Raw genomic sequence first — 20,666 nt, forward strand, 5'->3', positions numbered from 1 at the left:
TTTAACTGCTTTATACTGTTGGTTAGTTTTATAGCAATGCATAATTTTTGTAAGATTAACATACACGTGTATGTTTATAGCATCACTGTCTGTCTTAAACCACACATTTCCAGAAAGATCAACTTAAAACTGGTTTGTGACATGGTTTACACAGGTAACCACAAAATCTGTCAATCATTCACTAATTCATTCCTCCACAGTTCAGTAACTCAAATTCAATGGATAGAAATATTTCACTAAATCAGGGATACTTTTAGTAAACTTTTAGATGAACCCTTAGACTTTCTATTTTTTATAATTGTAATATAGTTGTGCAGACTCAAAGTAGGAGGAAAATACTAGCAGCAACAATAAATTATTAAGGGCAGTGTTTTAGTACAGCAGAAATGAGGGTAAAAATACATTCTCAAATACCCCCTGTTTGTTCTTGTAATTAGGTTAGGTAGTTACTTTATTAATCCCCGAGGGGAAATTTTTTCGCTACAGCAGCATACAGAAGCAATAAGATAATAATAGAATAATAGAAAAACAACAAAATAGCAGTAAAATAGCAGTAAAACATATAAAATATAAAATGCACAGTATATATAGTACAGTATATATATATATCTATATAAATTATATACAAACAACCAAGAAACACAGTCAACAGTGTTTTTTGCTCTTTCCCTGACTGAGCCGGGCAGAGAAGAAGTAGATGTTCTGGTGTTCTAGTATTAGAGTGGAAGAAATATTCACATCCTTTACTTAGTAAGTAAGCAATTAATTATAAAAACACTGTTGACGTGTGGGCAGCATATAATATATAGGCTATATAGGCTCTGATATTCTGTCTACTATGTGGTTTCTGTTGCGCCTGTAAAATTGTAGCTAAATTGTTTTGAGCATCACATCCCCCACAAAAAAACAACTTTTACTAAGTTTTACTATCAGAATTTGATTCATTCAGTCTGACTTTTGGAAAACCTTGGAGAGCCGCACCACTGAGGTATTTTATCCCCATTTAAGTTTGCATAATGCTTGACCAAAACCTGACCAGCTGACCGGAGCATACTGCATGTCCTATAAATGAGCAACTTCTTTTTTTTCTCTGAATCACCCTGTTCACACACCTTATTTGAACTACAGTAAGCATTTTTTAACCAAATTTGTACTTCTTCTTTCAATTCCATACCCATTTACCATCAACATCCAGTAACCTATCCTTAAATGAGTTCATACTTAAACCTCAAAAACATCCACCCATCCACCGTCTTCCACTTATCCGGGGTCAGGTCGCGGTGGCAGGAGGCCAAGCAAAGCTAACCCAGACTTCCCTCTCCCCCTCTCATCCTGGGACATCCCGAGGTGTTCCCAGGTCCGAGCTCCTTACCCTATCCCTAAGGCTGAGCCCGGCCACCCTACGGAGGAAACTCATTTCGGCCGCTTGTAGCCGCGACCTCGTTCTTTTGGTTCATGACCCAGAGCATACATTTCATTAGAAAATATATTTCCCCAGAATTGAAACTATTAAACCAGAAACAGAATTTTTACTTCTTCTTTCGGTTCCATACCCATTTACCATCAACATCCAGTGACCTATCCTTAAATGAGTTCATACTTGAACCTCAAAAACATCCATCCATCCATCCATCCATCCATCCATCCATCCATCCACCGTCTTCCGCTTATCCGGGGTCAGGTCGCGGTGGCAGGAGGCCAAGCAAAGCTAACCCAGACTTCCCTCTCCCCCTCTCATCCTGGGACATCCCGAGGCGTTCCCAGGTCCGAGCTCCTTACCCTATCCCTAAGGCTGAGCCCGGCCACCCTACGGAGGAAACTCATTTCGGCCGCTTGTAGCGTTCTTTCGGTTCATGACCCAGAGCTTGTGACATTGGTTAATAATACATTTCATTAAAAAATATATTTCCCTAGAATTGGAACTATTGGGAAACTTTTAAACTAGAAACAGAATTTTTACTTCTTCTTTCGGTTCCATGACCATTTCCCATCAACATCCAGTAACCTATCTTTAAATGAGTTCATACTTGAACCTCAAAAACTTAGCCAGCTTTTACTTAAAAAAAAATTCAGTTTGTGTACTATAAAATTTTAATATAGGATTTTCTTTATTCCAGATATCTACACTCTAAAAAGAAACCTATAGAATCTACTCAATAAAAGTGAGGTAACAATTTGCAATCAGTTTGTTTGGGTAGATTTCACCCCTTGTCTTGAGTAAAAAATACCTACATTTAACAGCTATGACACAGTAAAAGAAATTAGGTAAAGTCTACTTAATATCTGTCAATACATTACACAATACTCTCCCAGCGAAAAATGTTGTATTTTAGTGGAGTCGCGAGTGGGCGTGGCCAAATGGCTCGCTAGCGCCCCCTAAACAGAGGCCCCGGCGGCCACATTTACCTACATGCACGAAATTCGGTGGACATATTTATCGACTTGAAATTTATTCTGTGCACTCTTCACATGTTTGCAATTAAAAGATATCATAAGAATTAGTTTTCGTGGATCGGTGTGCCCGTGGCCAAAAAGTGACCCAAAAGTCATGTTATAGCATGTCGTCCAAAATGTGATAAAAAAAAAAATAGTATGCCTTTTTTTTTTTTTTTTTTCATAATTTGCACGACATGTATGATTTAAAGAAAAAGGCATGACAAAGGTGGGGATCACACGCTCAATCCCCTACATGAGAGGCAGCAGTGCTAACCACTGCACCACTATTCTTCCTGAGAGTTAGACAGCATTGTGACAAATCTTTGGCTCACTGCAACCTGTAACTCCACCGTCCACAAATATTCATTCAAATGCGACCAAAATTGCCGCAGACATTCTTTGGATAGTGGATATACGTGTTTTCAAGGGGGTCTGCAGTGATATTAAATATCTTCCTGTAATGTGTAGTGTGTATGTATTTTTCAATTTCTCCAAATGTTTCAACTTCACTAAAAGTGAACACTTAAACAACACATCCTAGATCTCAATAAATTAAATATTCCAGTTGAAAATCTTTATTCATTACATTGTGGAATGTGTTAAGAACAAAATAACATAAGGATGATCAATGGAAATCAAAATCATTATCCGATGGAGGTCTGGATTCAGAATCATACTCAAAATAAAAGTGGAAAAATCAGATCACAGGCTGATCCTACTTCTATGGAAATTCCTCAAGACAAGTCAAAATGAGGCTCAGTAGTGTGTGTGGCCTCCACGTGCCTGTATCACTCCCTACAATACCTGGGCATGCTCCTGATGAGACGACGGATGTTCTCCTGAGGGATCTCCTCCCAGACCTGGATCAAAGCATCGGTCCACTCCTGGACAGTCTGTGGTGCGACGTGGCGTCGGTGGACGGAACGAGACACGATGTCCCAGATGTGCTGGATTGGATTCAGGTCTGGGGAACGGGCAGGCCGGTCCGTAGCATCGATGCCTTCATCATGCAGGAGCTGCTGACACACTCCAGACACATGAGGCCGAGCATTGTCCTGCATCAGAAGGACCCCAGGGCCCACTGCACCAGCATATGGTCTTCCAATGGGTCTGAGGATCTCATCCTGGCAAAATGCAAAAGTGACCAAAAATCAGCCAGAAAGGACAAGGACAGAGAAATGGTCTGTGGTCACCACCTGCAGAACTGTTCCTTTATAGAGGTTGTCTTGTTAATTGCCTCATTTCCACCTGTTGTCTGTTCCATTTGCACAACAGCAGATGAAATTGATTCACAATCAGTGTTGTTTCCTAACTGGACAGTTTGATTTCCCAGAAGTGTGATTGACTTGGAGTTACATTGGTGTTGTTTAAGTGTTCCCTTTATTTTTTTTTTAGCAGTGTAAATAGTATAGCCAAGGCTGTCCATCCAGTGCTCTGCACTTGAGGCCACGCCCACATCCCTGACGTCAGCGCGGAGCTTTTCCCATCGCGTGTCAAGGACAGAACTGAAGAGGGGTCCCAGATGTGGAGCAGCCGTGGTCAACTGGCCAATACAAATATGATTAATGCCATGATTCCGCCCTCTGTTTACTACATCACGTGTTTGCAACGGAACCTACTTTTCTGTATTTAAGGCCGGAGAAACTGGACATGCTGACTACTGACAGCACGTAGAGACCACCGTTTGTGGATTCCTGTCAACAAGTTTTGTTTTTTTGTTTAAAGGAGCAGCCACCGCAGCCACTTGGAAGTCATCATGGCGGATTCCAGCTCCAGCAGCCTGACATCCCTCGCCCAGGCTTTGTCACAACATAAACTGGACCAGGCTGAAACAGCTGATGTTGCCCCCGCGCGTAATCCTCAGCTGCATACGTGCCGACGGAGAAAGCTGTCGAGCTGCCCCACGGGCGATACCCCCGACCTGACGCCTGCACCCATCTGCACCGAGACTCGAGTCCTGGTCATCAACACCGGGGGAACCATTGGGATGAAACGTCATAATGAAGGTAGCTTTGGCTAAACTTTACACACTGTACTGTTCCCCTTCTTCCCTGTGCCCCGGGACAGCTGCAGAGTGGCAGCTGGCTGTTCGCAGGTTTAGTGTTTGCCTCTTGCACACAAGACATCCTGCATGACAACACACCAAAAATAATCCAGCTGAAGCTGGGTGACAACAGGAAGTAAGATGAATGACACTCGACAGGTGCACTCAAAAATGATAAAGTGATGCGTTATTTGAGCGATGAACAGAACCAGCACATTATTATAAAGTTGTTATCTGAAGGATTTTCTTCCACCTGCACTTGGCAGCCTTCTAAAATGATCTAATGTTTGTAAATCTCCAAAGGAACTCTTATCCCAATGGCAAGTTGCCCCTGATGATGCAGTTGGAGCAACATCCCACATCCTCTCAATGAATAACTAGATGTTGACGAGGTGTTGGGCAACATCTGGAGCATGCAGCGGCTGAATAACATTTATGTGTATGCTACACATCCTGTATTAAAGGGCACTCTCGTATTTATTGTTTACATTTCAGGCCACATTGTTGACAAGTGCTTTACAAATAAATACCAATTGAATGACTGAAGCTTGCATACAGTACTACGCCTTAATGTGGATATTTATTTTATATTTGAGGTGGATACTGGCCAATCACACGTGTAGTCCAATATGAATTTGTTGTATTTTTTTTTTTACAGATCATAATGCAATTTATGTGTCTGTGATTTTAATAGTTATAATTATTTAAAGTGACATTACAGAGCAATTACGTCATTAGCCTGTTGTTTATCTGTAAAGTATTCTGCCTTAATTATGATGTCTTTGACACAAGTGCTTAGTAACCTCATTTGAGGAATCACTGCAAAAATTGTGTCTATACCCACAATTAAGAATATCATACAATACAATGATTTCAACATTTTTCACTGTAATATTGGTAATCAGACCCCCCCCAAAAAAATCCAGTATGGGTTGGGCTCCAGTCGAATTTAGGTTCATTAGCCTTAACACATGCTCAGGTGTATAAATATACTCTGTCCTAGTTGTAATATTTAAAGGCGGCAGATCATCAGTCTTGGCCAATAACCGTGTCTCTCAGTCAGTCATTTAGTCTGCCAGTTTTTCTATTTTAGACCTTTTGATACGTGTCTATCCTGCGCAGATGATCCCAGACTTTAGAGTTGGGCCTAGTTCAATGGCCTAAAAACGATTAAATCTGTGTAAAATCCTTACATGGATGCCATTTCTTACATTTACCACTAGGGCTCAGTATGAGACTGATGTTGAGGTGTTGAGATTATGGCCCATTCCTTGTGCTCCCTTTTTTCTGATAAACATTGATCTTACTAAAAAAGCAAGCTATGAAAGATGACAAACCCTTCCTTTTTCTCTGCTTTTGTAAACCACAGTTTATTCCCCTGAAGCTAATGCTTTTGTGAAGACCCTGCGTAAGATGCCGATGCTCCACGATGAGGCGTACGCCGTGCAGACCCAGCTGTATGATGCCTATGGATGTGAGACACTGGTTTTGCCGTAAGTACACCCTGAAATCCTCTCGGCTCAATTAGCACATAGATGTAACTTTATTTAAAAAAAACAAAAAACTATGTTCTGCTTCTCACCCCAGTATGTTTTCTCATTATAGACTAGAGAGTAAGACGATGGCAAATTTCTCCTTTTAAATCTCTATTTTGCTATTTATTGGCTGTCTTTTTAGATGCATGAAAATCCTTATAGTTGTACTTACAAACACTGAAAATGAACAATAGATTAAACTATTTAATTGATAATATGAGCGTCATGTAAGTTCAGTGTCAATGACTCAGTGACTGTACTTGTATAAAGAAAGCAATATGTCAAATGTGTAATGTTACCATAACTTATTTTGAACTAAAAGGTTTGTCATCCACTGTGTTCTTCATTTCTTTTTTTACTTATAATCTGTCTGATTTATTGAATAATCTGCCTTCATAATGAGACAAATGTTACCCTTCATAGGGTGTAAAGTTTTTGTTCTAGAGAGTTAAATCTATGTTTAAGAGGGCGCTTTATTGCCCTAAATCGTGAATCTTGCAGAGAATGAAATAATATATACTGTATATCAGACATTTGTTCAAGATGGGTTGGTTGTATGAGAAAAATCACGTTATAGTCATGGCTGTTATTACTCATGATGGTATTAATGGTCTTCACACAGCGCAAAACACCATTTCCAATCTGGAAAATCAGAGGCTGAATAGAGACGCCTCGCTTTCCTCCTAAGAATAGCAGCGGTTTTAATGACCCTTAACTGCTTTTGTTGCTTTAACAGGAAACCACCGCCTCATCCTGACCTCCTATGTCACAGGTGCTGCATTACTAGTAGCATGACGTGTGCCTTCACTGTGCTCGAGGAGTTTGATGCCTGTTCTTAAGACCAAATGTTATGTGCTTGACTGACAGGAACTGCATGGCGACATGGTACTTTGACAGTTGGTGAAAATATTGCTTGAAGTGTTTTTGTTTTCTCTTTGTGTTAATATGTCTCCAACAAGCCAGCTGCTTTAATGTGTGACACAGAAGTATCCCAGCTGAGATAACGCTGATGTTTCTTTGAGTTTTTAAAAAGCTTTCTGTAACCCTGCTGTTTTAGCAGCCAAGGATGACGTGCTGCTTTGCATGTTTGATTTAATGTTGTTTGGTGCATGTGCTGTGGAGCGATGAGAGTGAACCGGGTTCCTGATTAACAGTCTCTTTAGGGTCGTCATAGCAGAGCGTAGCCACGTTCACTAATGTCCACACACCTTTCATGCTGCTGTCAAAGTGAGCTGAGCTGCAGGGTGGAGTGACATGTTTAGTAGAGTTAAGGCCTCCATGCACTACGCAGTAGAACGTGTTTTGTGAAAACCGTGATGTTGAGCATATGCGAGCAGTTGTTGCGGCACAAAAGCTATTTAATTATCTGCTTTGTAAACACTTTGAAGGAGTTTATTTCGATTAATATTCTATCACATTTCCTGTTATTTTTCCTTAGATGTTCAGCAACACTTAATATTTGCTCATCCTTGCGTTTATAAATTGTCCGTATCAACTGAAGGAGGCTCGTATGCAAGTTTAATGAGCATACTGTTGATCGTATGCGATTGCAGAGCCTATATCAAATACTTAGTTCTGAAGAGGGAATTAGTTTATTGATTTATTGAAAAGCTTTATTCACGTGATGCCGAGAGGCTGTGCCACAAGGCCGTTTGCTCCCCCACCTCCAACACTCTTCCTACACACACACACACACACACACACACACACACACACACACACACACACATACACACACACGCGCGCGCATACATTTATTATGCTGAAGCTATTAGTCATCTTAGCATGGGTATGCTAATGTGTGGCTTTGCTACACCTTAGGGTACTCTGCCAGATAGATGAATAATTGCTGATTTGAATAGTGTTTTCTTGTGGCACTTTAGCTTCAAGATTATCTACAACATATGTTCTTAAGGCTAATTAGAGGAGTGTGTGCATGACCCCTGGTTGGATGGACTGGGGCTCGCCTGCTCTTCCCCCTGCTGTTCCATTCAGCTCCTATCTCCATGTTGTAGGGCCGCCCTATGGTAATGTGGGGAGGGGAAGGGGGGGAGAGGCTCAACCTGCTGCTTTAGAAGGGAGATTAAAAAGAAAATCTTCCTGTGGCGGTTTAGCCGGTCACGCTGCCTTACGTGGCGTGTCGCAGGTGGGGCTGCGAGACACCCGAGTTAAACTCCACTTAGAGGCGACATAAATATGTATACATGTATCCTCACTATTAATTGAAATGAAAAAGAGACACAGACTTTTGCCCTAACCTTAAGTAAGTCACCTAAGAACCCTGAAGCTATATCAAATAAGCCACTTTAAGTCCCACAGTGGTGCCCGTATTTTAAGTCCACAGAGTAGTATTGCTTCACAATATAGTAGGGCTTCACTGTAGTAAACAAAATGCCTGATTTATAAGTGCGGCTCTCTTAAACTGGATGGCAACGCCCCTCGGTTTTACTCTTCCAAAAGTTCTTCCTGTGTATCTGAAACAGGTTTTGTCACCCTGCTGCAGAGACGGAAGGCCCAGCAAGACTTTATCCCACTTCATAAGCGTTTTTAGCATTCCCGTCCTCGTAGTTCTTTAAACTCACCTCTCTCCTCTAATCGGAATTTGATTCAACTTTATTAAATGCTCACAATGAACACAAATAATAATTTGTCACAGTGAAGATTATAATCATTTGTTTAACCGTGTGCTTTATGTGTTTAGAGTGACTATCTACACTTAAACTGACTAAAACTAACGCTTTATTATGGAGTGTAACCTTTTGTAAGTATGATTGAATCTGTGTGACTGAAACTCAAATAAACTACTTTCTCTTTCAGTAAGAGTAAACAAGAAAAGAGGGTAGTCTACACTGTGCTGGAGTACAACCCTTTGCTGGACTCTTCCAATATGACCACAGATGACTGGGGTAAAATTGGAAAGGACATTGAGGTACTTGCTGCTGGATTTGTATCATTGTTAGGTTCATCACTGATGCCATTTTCAAATATACACTGAGGATTTCTGCTTTAATTATTCCTGTAAGATTCTTAATGTGCATCTAGTATAGCATACTGTTTAATATGGTTGAGAAAATGGTGTTGTCTGCATGTTGGCATGCACAATAATTTCTGCCTCGTCCGACTCCAGAAAAACTATGAGAACTACGATGGTTTTGTGGTCCTTCACGGCACGGACACCATGGCTTACACTGCCTCCGCCTTGTCCTTCATGTGTGAGCATCTGGGCAAACCAATCGTCCTCACCGGCTCCCAGGTAAGAACTGCCGTCCTCAGGAGACTGACCAGCAAACAGAGGAAATGTGTCTGCACAGTTGTAAGTGTTTACCACCCTCCTAAGATGAGACACTCTCTGTCCTCAGGTGCCGATCTATGAGCTGAGGAATGACGGCAGAGACAACCTGCTCGGGGCGCTGCTAATCGCCGGCCAATTTGTCATTCCTGAGGTGAGGAAAAGACCAATTTATCTATGATATTATCTGATTAGATAATAATGATTGATCAATTAGACTAATAGAAGGCCGACTGTAATCACCTTTGGTTTGTTTTGCTATATTTCACTCTCGGTTTAGTGTGTGAATGAACTCTAAATGAACTGATATCCTATAAATGAATCCTATGAACATATTTTGTTTGTTTGTTAATATTTTGAGAAAACATGCCATGCTACACAAAGACAGGTATGAGCGCTGGTGACATGCAGAAGGTAACAAACGCCCACATAAACAACTTGTCTGATGAGAATGCTTTCTTAATGACCCCGAGATGTGTTTCGCAATACTGAACAACAATTACTAGAACAGGAAGAACACGGAAATGTCTTCACTACATCTGTGTACGACCGAAGTACAGCAGAACAAATTGTGTCTATTTTATTTAATTGATTGAGAAACAAATACGTTGTGACTGAGAGGCATTTTGTAATGAGTTTTGATTAAACTTTGCTATCCCGAGGCCAAACTCAAGTCAGATTCATTTACAATATATAGTACATTTGAAATGCAACAAAAGTTGAACAAAGTGCTGCACAACATCAAACACAATTAAATCAATCAGATAGACTTGAAGATTTTATCTTGTATCTTTCTCTCTATTCAGGTGTGCCTGTACTTCTACAACAGACTCTACAGAGGGAACCGTGTGACCAAGGTGGATGCTGGGAGTTTCAATGCCTTCTCCTCCCCTAACTTGCCTCCTCTGGCCAGTACTGAAGTGGATATTACAAGTAAGTCTCTTAATAAAATTATTTTGTTTGTATGCAAAATCATTTTGGTATTAAAAAGGATATATAAGATTTTTGTCTCTATCTTCCCTCCAGTCAACTGGGATACAGTGTGGAGGGCAAACACCATGACAAGGTTTCAAGTTAGCCCTGAAATGAACCGCAACGTCGGCCTGCTCAGGTTGTTCCCAGGAATCACAGCAGCTACTGTAAGTCTGTCCTGGAGCACCAGATGGGCTTTTAGGAGAGTGGATTGTCCTGGAGATACAGTTTGTTTGCTGCTGATGCGTCCTCTGAACTGGACCGCAGATGTCTGTCACAGTCAGCAAATGTTCAGTGGCTACTTGTCCCTTTTGTCTTCGTGACACAACACAACTCTGGGGTTAAATTCAGCAGCTCGTAGATTCCTGCTTGAAATATATTTTGAATGATCGTTAGGTTCACTTTATTTTCCTGTTATAATCAGACTCACAATTAGTGTTTTTTTTTATGCCTGTTTTAATCAAAACCAAATCACATTTAGTCAATTATTGAAAGGAGTATATTAAAAAACATAGCGAGCATGGAGGTAATCTTTAAGCCAACAATGTTGTAAAGACCTAGTTTTCCTTCTCATCGTTATATGTTCTTCAAAAGTAACAGACTGTTTTCTGTCTAACTGCGATCGAACATAGTTAACTTAAATTTGATTGCGCGATCACCCATCTTCTGTTACTTTCCCGCTCATGTAAGCTGCCATCAAAGCTCCAGCCTGCGAACGATGAGACAGAGTTATGGGCCATGTCCAATCACCCTGTAAAGAGGGAGGATTGGCACAGATACTGTAACATTTAGCGGCACCTCCCCTCCTGCAGAGGCTGCTGGGAGAGTGACTTTACTGTCTCAATCTGTCCCCCACTGCCCAACTCTGCTATCAAGTCTTTCTTACCGCCTTTAACTGCCTTTACGAGGCGCCGGTTTGATGAGGCACCCGGCTCTCGTGTGCCCACAGTCTCTGCTGTACAAGGGTTTCATTGGTAATCTGTGTCAGACATTTCCTGTCAAACTGCTCATCACATCAAAATAATACTGACTGAGCCTGGCACTTGTAATGTCACCTTCATCTGACGTTTTATGGTCGCTGCAACGGACTTGCCAAGTGACTTTATGCTTGCTAGCACCTTCAAATTAATTGCTCTCCTTCCAGCCGTTTTTTGTCATCTGCCATTCTAGTCGTAGGCCATGGCTAATGATGTGGTGTAGGGCCTCCCGGTGCCAGGCAGCCAACCAGTGACGGAGATACTGGTTGCAGACACGGCACCAGATGGGCTTTTAGGAGAGTGGATTGTCTCATGCATCGGAGTGAAAGGGGCTGCCGGAAAAATACCATGAATACTAATTTCTCAATTTGATTCTACACAGTTGGCCATACATTTTGGGTGTTTATGATCTGAAACTGCGCTCACATCTGTGTCCAGGTGAAGGCTTTCCTGCAGCTGCCCATGGAGGGCGTGGTCCTGGAGACCTACGGCAGCGGAAATGCCCCCAACAACCGTGCTGACCTGCTGGATGAGTTGAAGAAGGCCATCGACGCTGGCGTTATCATTGTCAACTGCACACAGTGTCTGAGGGGGACTGTGTCTCCTGCCTATGCCACTGGCATGGTAGTTCATGTCATAAATGTTAAATTCAGCTCTGCTTAGAGAGGAGAAATCAGGCCAACCACTTATCCTTATGTTTTCTTCAGGTGTTGCTAGATGCAGGCCTGATAGCTGGTGGTGACATGACTCCGGAGGCCGCTCTGTCCAAACTGTCCTACGTATTGGCCAAGAACGAGCTCGATATAGCTGCTAAGAAAAAGGTTGGTGTTTTCATTCACGTGACAGCACTTTCAAAGCTTTGTTTTCTGTAGAACTGAAGGTTTTAGAGCAACAGAATATACACAGACAAAATCGTAAACAAGAAAAGTGAAGAAAATGTGTGTGTGTGTGTTTTTCTGTGATCCCGTCTAGATGATGTCTGAGAACCTGCGAGGTGAGATGAGCGCCAACTTGGCAGGAGCCAAACTGTGTCTGAGCAACAGCCGCTTCATCCAGGCCATCGCCAAGTCTCTGAGCATCAGCTGCAAGGAGGCGAGTGCACCTTTACACAAACTGCAGCGCTGGAACTAACTGTCACTTATTAGTATTTCCAATGAAGCAGTTCTGGTCATTTTGCCTGACCTGATGACAAAGCAACCGAGTCGTCATCAGCCTTAAGCTTGTACTGTTAAAAGGCTAATCCAAAACTTTTTGGAAGATGTTCAGTCAAATGATTTGTCATTTCATTGTCAGAGAAATTGCAGTTTTAAAATTTGTTTAATCTGTGTTGTCCAAAGGAGCTGCAAGCCATCCGTGATGCCCTGACTCCCTCACTGGCATGTGCCGCGGCAAAGATCGGAGACACAGAGGCCTTAGAAGCCCTGAAAGGAATGGTAAGATGATGATTCTGTACAGGATTGGATTGTTTTTGTTGTCGTGAACACGATAACCTTTTAATACACACCCCCTGGGATTATTTTGTTCGTCAGCCTGCAGCGAGCTTCTAAACCCCACATGGCCGATGTTGTTACTCACCTTGACACTAAATATTTACGCCAGGAGACCTGACTTATCTTCGTCATGTTTGGTTTGTAGGGTCAGTACACTCAGGTGAACCTTTCACACTGACGGACTTCCAGGGTCACTCTACCTGTAGTAGGCGTGTGGGGGAAACACACAGGCAGACCTACAGTTGTGTACCAGCAGGCACATATACATGTTTGTATTTGGCTTGATTTGTATGCAGTCGCTGCAGAGGTCACTGTACAAGTCAGATTTGAAGTTCTCTCCTTGTATGTTAACATGAACAAAAGAAAAAAAACATATCTCTGGAATATGCTGTATTATCAGCTACAGTAATAGTTTGTTACATTTTCTCTGTTTGTGATGATAAGGATTGGTTTCAAGTTGAATTTTCATTTATCCTGTGTTTTTGATTTATACCATTGTTGCCTGTTTTTTTTTTTAATGGTTGCTGCCCAACAGCAAAGCTTTTGGAAATCTCTTTGTTAATGGATAAAATGGTGGTATTCTTTATTTTTGTTATCGTCAACAGGTCCCACCTAAAGACCAAAACCAACAGTATGTCAATCTGCCTCTCAAATTCGGACTCCCCCGCCCTGTCTGTGGCCTTCTGCCGGATTACTATTTGTTTCTGTAGAAGATATAAACCTTTGAGAAACAACTCACTTGGTTTAATATTTGAAAAGAATAAATTATTTTCTTTGTCAGTTGGACAATTTAGCTCCTCAAACGGAAGAAGGTAATCTTCTCAGCCAAAGATTTAGTACACAGCGTGCATATTTCACTGTTGAACCCATTATAACCTCCAGTGTCCTTAAAGTGAATGTCCCCCAGTGCAATTGTGTGGCTCAATGATGTCTTTTTAAAGATGCATTCCCATCAAATCAGGCATTATGGCCCATTCCTTCAGGGTTGAGCTACAATGTGCAGCACTTACCGTGATGTTTCTCCCTCGTCACAGGGCAGTAACTTGTATCTGGGTGACTACGATGGACGTACACCGCTGCATATCGCTGCCTGTGAGGGCCTCCTCAATGTGGTGCAGTACCTACTGATTAATGGGGCTTCGGTGTATGTCAAAGATCGCTACGGAGCCACACCCCTGAGCAATGCTGTTCACTTCAGGTAAGACTTACTCTAAACAATGAGGGCAGGCGTGTTTGTTTTAATCAGTTCATTAAAGTAATAACGTCAAACATGACAGTTAAGATCCCCCTTTTGGAACATTAGCAGCCATTTTTATACCTCAGATCCATCTGAGTGTTTTCCTGAAAATATGTTGTTAATAGCTTCTATTGAGGGGACTTCATTAAATGAGCTGCTGCAAGAAAGGGAAGCTGGTTCTGCTTAAATGACAAGAAGGGAGCTGCGGCTGTCAGAGGGGGGTTGAAATCAGGGGAGCAACTCATAATGGAGTTTAGAGGCCAGACAATAATTATAAACTAATTAGGCTAATTGTCATCTGACAATTTAGACGGTGTTTATTTTTACCGGAGCTGTTTTTCTATCGTTCCCTGACATTGCTCTAAAAGCCTGTCGGGGAATAGCTAGGCTTAATAATTCTATGCAAGTGCTGTGTTGAGCCTCAGGGTGAAATCGTTGTATGTCTGAGCTGTTGTCCTATTTCAACGGTTGACAAACTGCAAGTGTGGACTTGTTTCCTTTGTGACAGTAGAACGATGCAGTGGAGCGTTTCCTGCCGTCATGCTACACAGCTTGGCAAGCTATGGCCTTCTTCTAATGTATTCAATGAAATGACACTAAGTAATAGAATTGGAGTTTTGAGTGGCTGTCGGGATGTCTGGCGCACTTTTGTCACCGACATTTCACGCCGCTTTACAGCCCAATGCCCGTATAAGGAGAAGCGGAGAGCAAAGACAACGAACAAATGTGAGGAGTGTCCTCTGAACCAGTCCTACCAGCTCGCTCCCAGTTTCACAGATGAGAGATACCAGCTTTTTAAAACTCAACAGGAAGTCTTCCGTGTCCTTTTTCATAGTGTCTTTGGTGTTTAATAGTTTAGAGGAATGAACATCCAAAGTGAACTCTTACTTACCCTTTTCCAAAGTTACTCAGTTCTCTTATTTATAAAGTTACTCAGTGGCAAACAATTGGTTTTACTATTTATTTCCTGTCACTGTGAATGTCACTGCAGGTGACTCTTGTGTGGGCGGTTCATTGCGATGGATAATAACTTGTTCTTACTTGCCAAACGGCAACTACTCTGCCAGTCTCACTCTGTCAATGAATGTCCAAATTTAGAAGTTGAAAATCATTGACTAGTTTTATCACCTTGAACAGTTGTCCATTTTAACTGAGTGATATATTATTTAAATGTTAAACATGCGCTAATAATTCCCTTCTATTGCATGTCCTCTGGCTGACTAAGGCGCAAGGAAGTTGTGAAGCTGCTGAGAAAGACTGGCGCCCATTTCTCCAGAGACGAGTTGGAAGAAGCAGGAACTGAACTGTGCAGGTGAGATAAACAAACGAAAACAAAAAGCGCCGCGTCTTCACACAGGGATGCACACACACAGTTACCAATTTCTTGGTTGCTTAGCCGTCCCCACTGACCCATCCTACATAGTTGACACAGGCGCAACCAGTTGCCCCGCTGTTAAACAAACTGTAGGAATGCTCCCTGGCAGCATAGCTTTGGATCCATTCTGCATCTCCAGTGGACAAAACACTAGCTGGGTCCCTTTTTTTTTTTTTTTTTTTTTTTTTTTACACGTGACACACAACAGGTTTTGTCAAGACAGTTTCAGGAACACACCTTTTGTAAGTTCCGATATGCATGACTTGTGTCGTTGGTGAGCTCAAACACAAACGTCTGTGACTCATGAAGCCCAATATTATTGATTTGTTCCACTGATGTATACCAGTTTCTGAAAAGTCTCTTTTATGCAATGGGTTTTTCACCCACTCCTGCATTTGATTTATACTGATTTGGGGGAAAATGAAGCCTTTCGCTGTAATCACTGTTATTTTTTTGTGCCTCAGCCTGGCAGCCAGCGGCGACTTAGACGGCCTGGAAATCTGGAGCCTTGCCGGAGCAGATCTGAATATACCTGGCTATAACGGACAGACAGCAATTCAAGTGGTGGGTTTCTAGAGACGTATTCCACTTTATTAATGATGTTAAATCCACAAAGTAAAATGTCTCATTTTCCACCTTTCACAGGCCCAAGCTGTCGGCAAAAATGAAGTGGTGACATTTTTAGTCCAGGTCATGAGCAATAAGTCTAAGGTAACCGCTGCTTTTCATTTAGCTTCTCTATTTCTCTTCTGCAATACGAGTTCATGAGCACTCTGATTGGTGTAATTCTCTTGTCTATAATTGCCTCTCAATTACTTGTCGTGTTCAATTTCAGACAGTATTTGGTGATTTTAATGAATTTGATGATGATGATGATGATGATGATGATGAGGTAAATGAGATGTAGTGCGCGTGTGTTTCCCAGTTTGCTCGTTACTGAGCATGAGTTTCCCGTCAGCATGACTGCTGTGTTTCCCCTGTTTTCTTTGTGTGCATCACCTTCTGCCCATTCTCTATCCAACTTCATCCGGCTCAGGATAGTGAGTTGTGTGTCCCTGCATGGATTGTAGAAGTCTTAACTGTGTAGACAAACAAACATATTCACACCTATAGGCACTGCAGAGCTACAAACTCACCCAGCATTCAGAGGAAACTCTCAGATGGTGAGAGAACATGCTAATTCCTCAAGGAGAAAACTGAACATCTTTTGATGATAGATCGGAGCGGACAACACAAAAAGACTTCACTCGGCCTCTGGAAGATTGTGAGAGGCAGGTTTCATCGGCTAAAAGACACAAAAGATGAATCAATCATTCAATAAAAAACTAAAGTAATCAAAGATTGATAACGCATCAATCTGTTTTCCTTAAGAAGCAACTCTTACATTTGAATTTGAGCTAAACATATCTCAGACTTGTTTTTTCATCCAAACTGCATCAGATAGACTGAATGCCTTTGAATCCTGAACCTGCCCACTCTTTGAAACCGACCGACGTGTGTGTGTGTGTGTGTGTGTGTGTGTGTGTGTGTGTGTGTGTGTGTGTGTATAATTGTGCTGGTCCGTGGATAGTGGTAAAGATTGCTGAAACACCTACCACCTCCCCAGTCCTCCACATTAAACCTGTGTCTGTTTGTGGCAGAGCGGTGGAATGATCGAGTTCACGGCCACCCCGACAGGACTGTGAGCTGAAGCTACGTCCGCCGACGGCAATCGTCCTCTGTTTGACACCCACTTCCTGCCAAGCCGTCCTCTACACACCGTCCACCGTCTTGTTCAATTTCACGCAGTTTCTCTCTCTTTGAATGTATGCACGTATTGCTTAAAGCCATCACTGCTTCAGTCCCTCCCTCCGAACCCAGTAATTGCACGATATACTGTGAAATCATTGCTTTGTGATTACGGCGCCCAGAAAAGGGCAACATGTATGTGTGGTATATGTATTATTGTTACACGGTAGTCCATGTATGATGAAAACAAAAAAGGTTACCGTGGTGAATGTTTTAATTACATTTTTATATCATGAACTGGATACTCGGATAATGTGAAGTCCAATCAGGGAAACAATAAATAAACGACTATTGTAACATTACTTTGAGCAGTGTTTTCTCTTTTTACAGCAATATATTCATAATATCTTAAAGTACACGGTATGTTCACAGATGTTTTTATGATTATTTTTATAGTAAGATGCTGGAAAGTATCGTGTAAGCAAATGAAATTAAGGTTGCGCTTTTATCATCTGGGTTGTTATCCAACAGTAACATTTGTCCACTGCAGTCAAAGTACACCTCTGCTCCTAAAGCAGAGCTTTCCACTTCCTCCTGCTCCAACAGGTATGACAAAAACCCACAGTTACCTCTTGACACTCATCCAGCCTGTTTCTTGGGCTGTTTGTCAAGCTGGAAGCGTCACATATCTCTCGCTTTGAAATGTTAAAGGGAGAATCCAGAGTATTATGAGTCAGATAAAGGCCTGAAACTGCCAGTTTCCTTTATGTATTTTTGAAGGTTTTCCTATATTCTTTGCACACATGATGACAAGGACTTGTGCTTTCCTTACCTTTATTGTGTAAACACTGCTGCTCTTGTTTGATATAATTTACTTTTCTAAACCAATCCAGTTCAAGTCTTTCACACTTGAATCTTATTATCTGTAAGGGGGTCTTATGTGATTACACGTGAGTGCAAATACATTTTAATTACGTGAAATCGATCCGGCTGCTTCGAGCGCTGCTGTTTTCTCACTATTTTAGTCCAAAAAAGTGTGAGAAGGGTGTGTTCAAAAGTGATTTGGTGGTGTGTGTGTTTTTTTTGTCTGTAAACAGTAGCAGAAATAAATCTCTGGTTTCAAAGAGATGCTTCCTGTGATCTTTCCTGTGTTACAAAACCCTGAAACTCGCATACAACAGTACATCACTACTCCTGGCCAAAGGTTCCCCAGCAGTTTTCTATTTCACATGGTTTTCTGTATGAATTAGTGCACATCCAAACAACTGTTGGAGGTCACTTCTATTAGTGTGCACAGTTCCTTTGTATTCTCTACAGAAATGTGCTATGAATAATAGTAAATGCGTTTATTGTGACTGCAGAAGGCCTTTAGGGGAACAACTACAGAGAACCCAAACATGAGTCATATCTCGCAGCATTCTGTGTGAGCTCTTACTGACTGTGAAGCTAAATCAGAGTTTAATCTGAAAATTACACTAACTCATTAAACAAAGATGGCATAAAATTCCAAATGTTCATGTGACTTCTCAGCTTGGTATTTGCTATCTCTGTCTTGAGGGTGTCTGCCCTGTCGCGCTCCTTGCTGGTGGAACCCAGCTCATCCGGTCGGACCAGCATGGGCCTCATTCCTGCCTGAATGAGAGACTTGTATGAACCAAGCCCCAAAACACTATATAAATAGCGCTAAACTCTGCAGTCACTCACTGTGAGCAGGGATGGCACCAAGAAACACCACCGCAAGGAAAGAAGTCCCCTTCTCCAGGTAAGCCCTCGGACACAGACCACTTTGGCTGAAGCGTGTGTTTGTTTTTGTTGATTTTGTTCTGCAGCGGGCTCAAGAGTTTTGATATCTGCTGTAGTGATGCGTTTATTTGTGCCTGAACCAACAGACTGTCTCAGAATCTAATTGTAGCTGTTGTTCTTCTTTCATCATAGTGGAATCAACATTTTAGAGGACGGACCTTCCTCTGAAGAAGTATGTAGTTTCTCCGATTAAGTGGTTCTCAACAGTTCAACAGTTCTTTGACAAAATTGTGAAATGTTTAGGACCACTTGACCGGTCAGACAAATGCTGCTACTTTGGAGAAATACCTGGAGTGGCTCTTTAAAAGCGCGAACGTCTCAGAAGGCCGGACTTTGGAGAGTTTTGCAACAAATGTGTGATTTACTCTGCTTCTCTGCTGCCTTCATGTCTCTGTCTCCTTCTCTCATTCTGCCCCCTTGTGTTACAACCACAACTGCAGTCCAGGAACTGTGGAGGGCTGTAAAAATCATCAGGCTTCAGTAATTTAATTTTGCTGGCACACAGACAATTTCTAAACAGCTCAGCTGCTGCAGTAACACCCCTCTTTGCACTATTTTACTGTTGCTACTATTCAGAGGTACTAATTAAAACAAGTCAATAAAGAACCATTTGTCTCTGATGAATCTGTGTGGGGTGATGGACCTGGACTTTGTCGCTGTCCAAAGTACTGAAAACTGCTGCTGTGGTAAATATGGCAAATTCACTCATACTGTATGCTGTCAGTTAAGAGAAAAATGGTTACTGCTAAGATATTTTCAAAATCAATGTATTAATAATTAAGCATGCTATTTCTGCTTTTAACTTGGTTCAAGACAAATTTCCTGGACTTTTCTTCTCTATCACATTGATTAAACCACTTCTTAGTCCAACTCTGGACTTAATTAGACTTAATCAAGACAAGGACATGCAGTTATAGACTGTCAATGCAGTAATTAAATTCCAGACACACAGGCTTGCATTCACATCTTTTATTTTCTGAAGAAGTTGGAGGGGAAAACCAGAACTGAAGACTCCCAATCTGACACAAGAAAATCCAAATCCTTTTTCCCAAGGAACAGGGCTACTTTATATTGCATAAATCATTCATGAAAGCACTGTGCACCATTTATTCCCCCCTCTCCTTCTTTAGACAGCCCCCTTCTCCCTTTCTCTTTGATCTTCTCCATGCGCCAAGAACTATCAATATTTGCTAAACGTTTCTCACAAAGCCTGTCCATGCCACGGGAGAAGCTGCAGAGGTCTCAGGCAGGGGATAAGACATAGGAGAGGCATTAATGAGATGCCTGGAGCGATTTCCCTGTACGTGCGCAGGGGCAGCAGATGTAGCAGCACACGCGCTCCCAAGGGAACCCGCGTCCTCGGAATTTCATCAGCGACCGGGGGAGACCCAACCCAGACCTCCTCTAGGGGGGAGAGCAGGGTGACGGACGTGGTAAATCATCTTTACTATGGATTGTGATTATCGCTCTACTGACATCTCCTGCCTCCCCCATCACACACACACACACACACACAAAAAAGTGGATTTCTGTGTGTGTTTGTGATGTTTAGCATTGTTAAGAGGTGGTTTTGGAATAATGTATTCATCCGTAGAATATTTATTTACCCCCCTCTGCTCAGCTGTCAAAGCATCGCTGTTGCATGAAAGTCTAAATCTCGATTATCTCTGCACTGCTGAAAAATAAAAACTTGACAAACACCACCATCAACCTTTGTCTGTCTGTCCCGGTGACCCTCCAACTGTGACGTTTGGATACACCAGTCTTACCACCGGTGGCG

The 20,666-nt window shown here is 41.9% G+C and overlaps 1 protein-coding gene across 4 annotated transcripts; it reads left to right on the forward strand.

Annotated features, from left to right (window-relative positions):
- The first annotated feature begins 3,944 nt into the window (after nt 1-3,944).
- On the forward strand, nt 3,945-17,445 carry aspg (asparaginase homolog (S. cerevisiae)). 4 transcript variants are annotated; one of them, XM_069152180.1, is made up of 17 exons: nt 3,945-4,442; nt 5,850-5,973; nt 6,752-6,787; nt 8,833-8,944; nt 9,143-9,268; nt 9,375-9,458; nt 10,111-10,237; nt 10,331-10,443; nt 11,692-11,877; nt 11,961-12,074; nt 12,226-12,345; nt 12,591-12,686; nt 13,778-13,941; nt 15,206-15,292; nt 15,820-15,919; nt 16,001-16,066; nt 16,191-16,987. In XM_069152180.1, the coding sequence occupies exons 1-17, from the start codon at nt 4,193-4,195 to the stop codon at nt 16,260-16,262; spliced, it is 1,977 nt and encodes a 658-aa protein (XP_069008281.1). In that variant the 5' UTR covers nt 3,945-4,192; the 3' UTR covers nt 16,263-16,987. The 4 variants fall into 4 exon arrangements, with proteins under 4 accessions (XP_069008281.1, XP_069008283.1, XP_069008282.1 ...); XM_069152181.1 differs by lacking the exon at nt 16,191-16,987 and adding an exon at nt 16,996-17,445 and having other exon boundaries at nt 3,950-4,442; XM_069152182.1 differs by lacking the exon at nt 6,752-6,787 and having other exon boundaries at nt 3,946-4,442.
- Nucleotides 17,446-20,666: the final 3,221 nt, after the last annotated feature.

Source organism: Embiotoca jacksoni, unplaced genomic scaffold (assembly GCF_022577435.1).
Source record: "Embiotoca jacksoni isolate LCO1_2020_lvr unplaced genomic scaffold, fEmbJac1.0.p SCAF_18, whole genome shotgun sequence".
Lineage (NCBI taxonomy): Eukaryota > Metazoa > Chordata > Actinopteri > Embiotocidae > Embiotoca > Embiotoca jacksoni.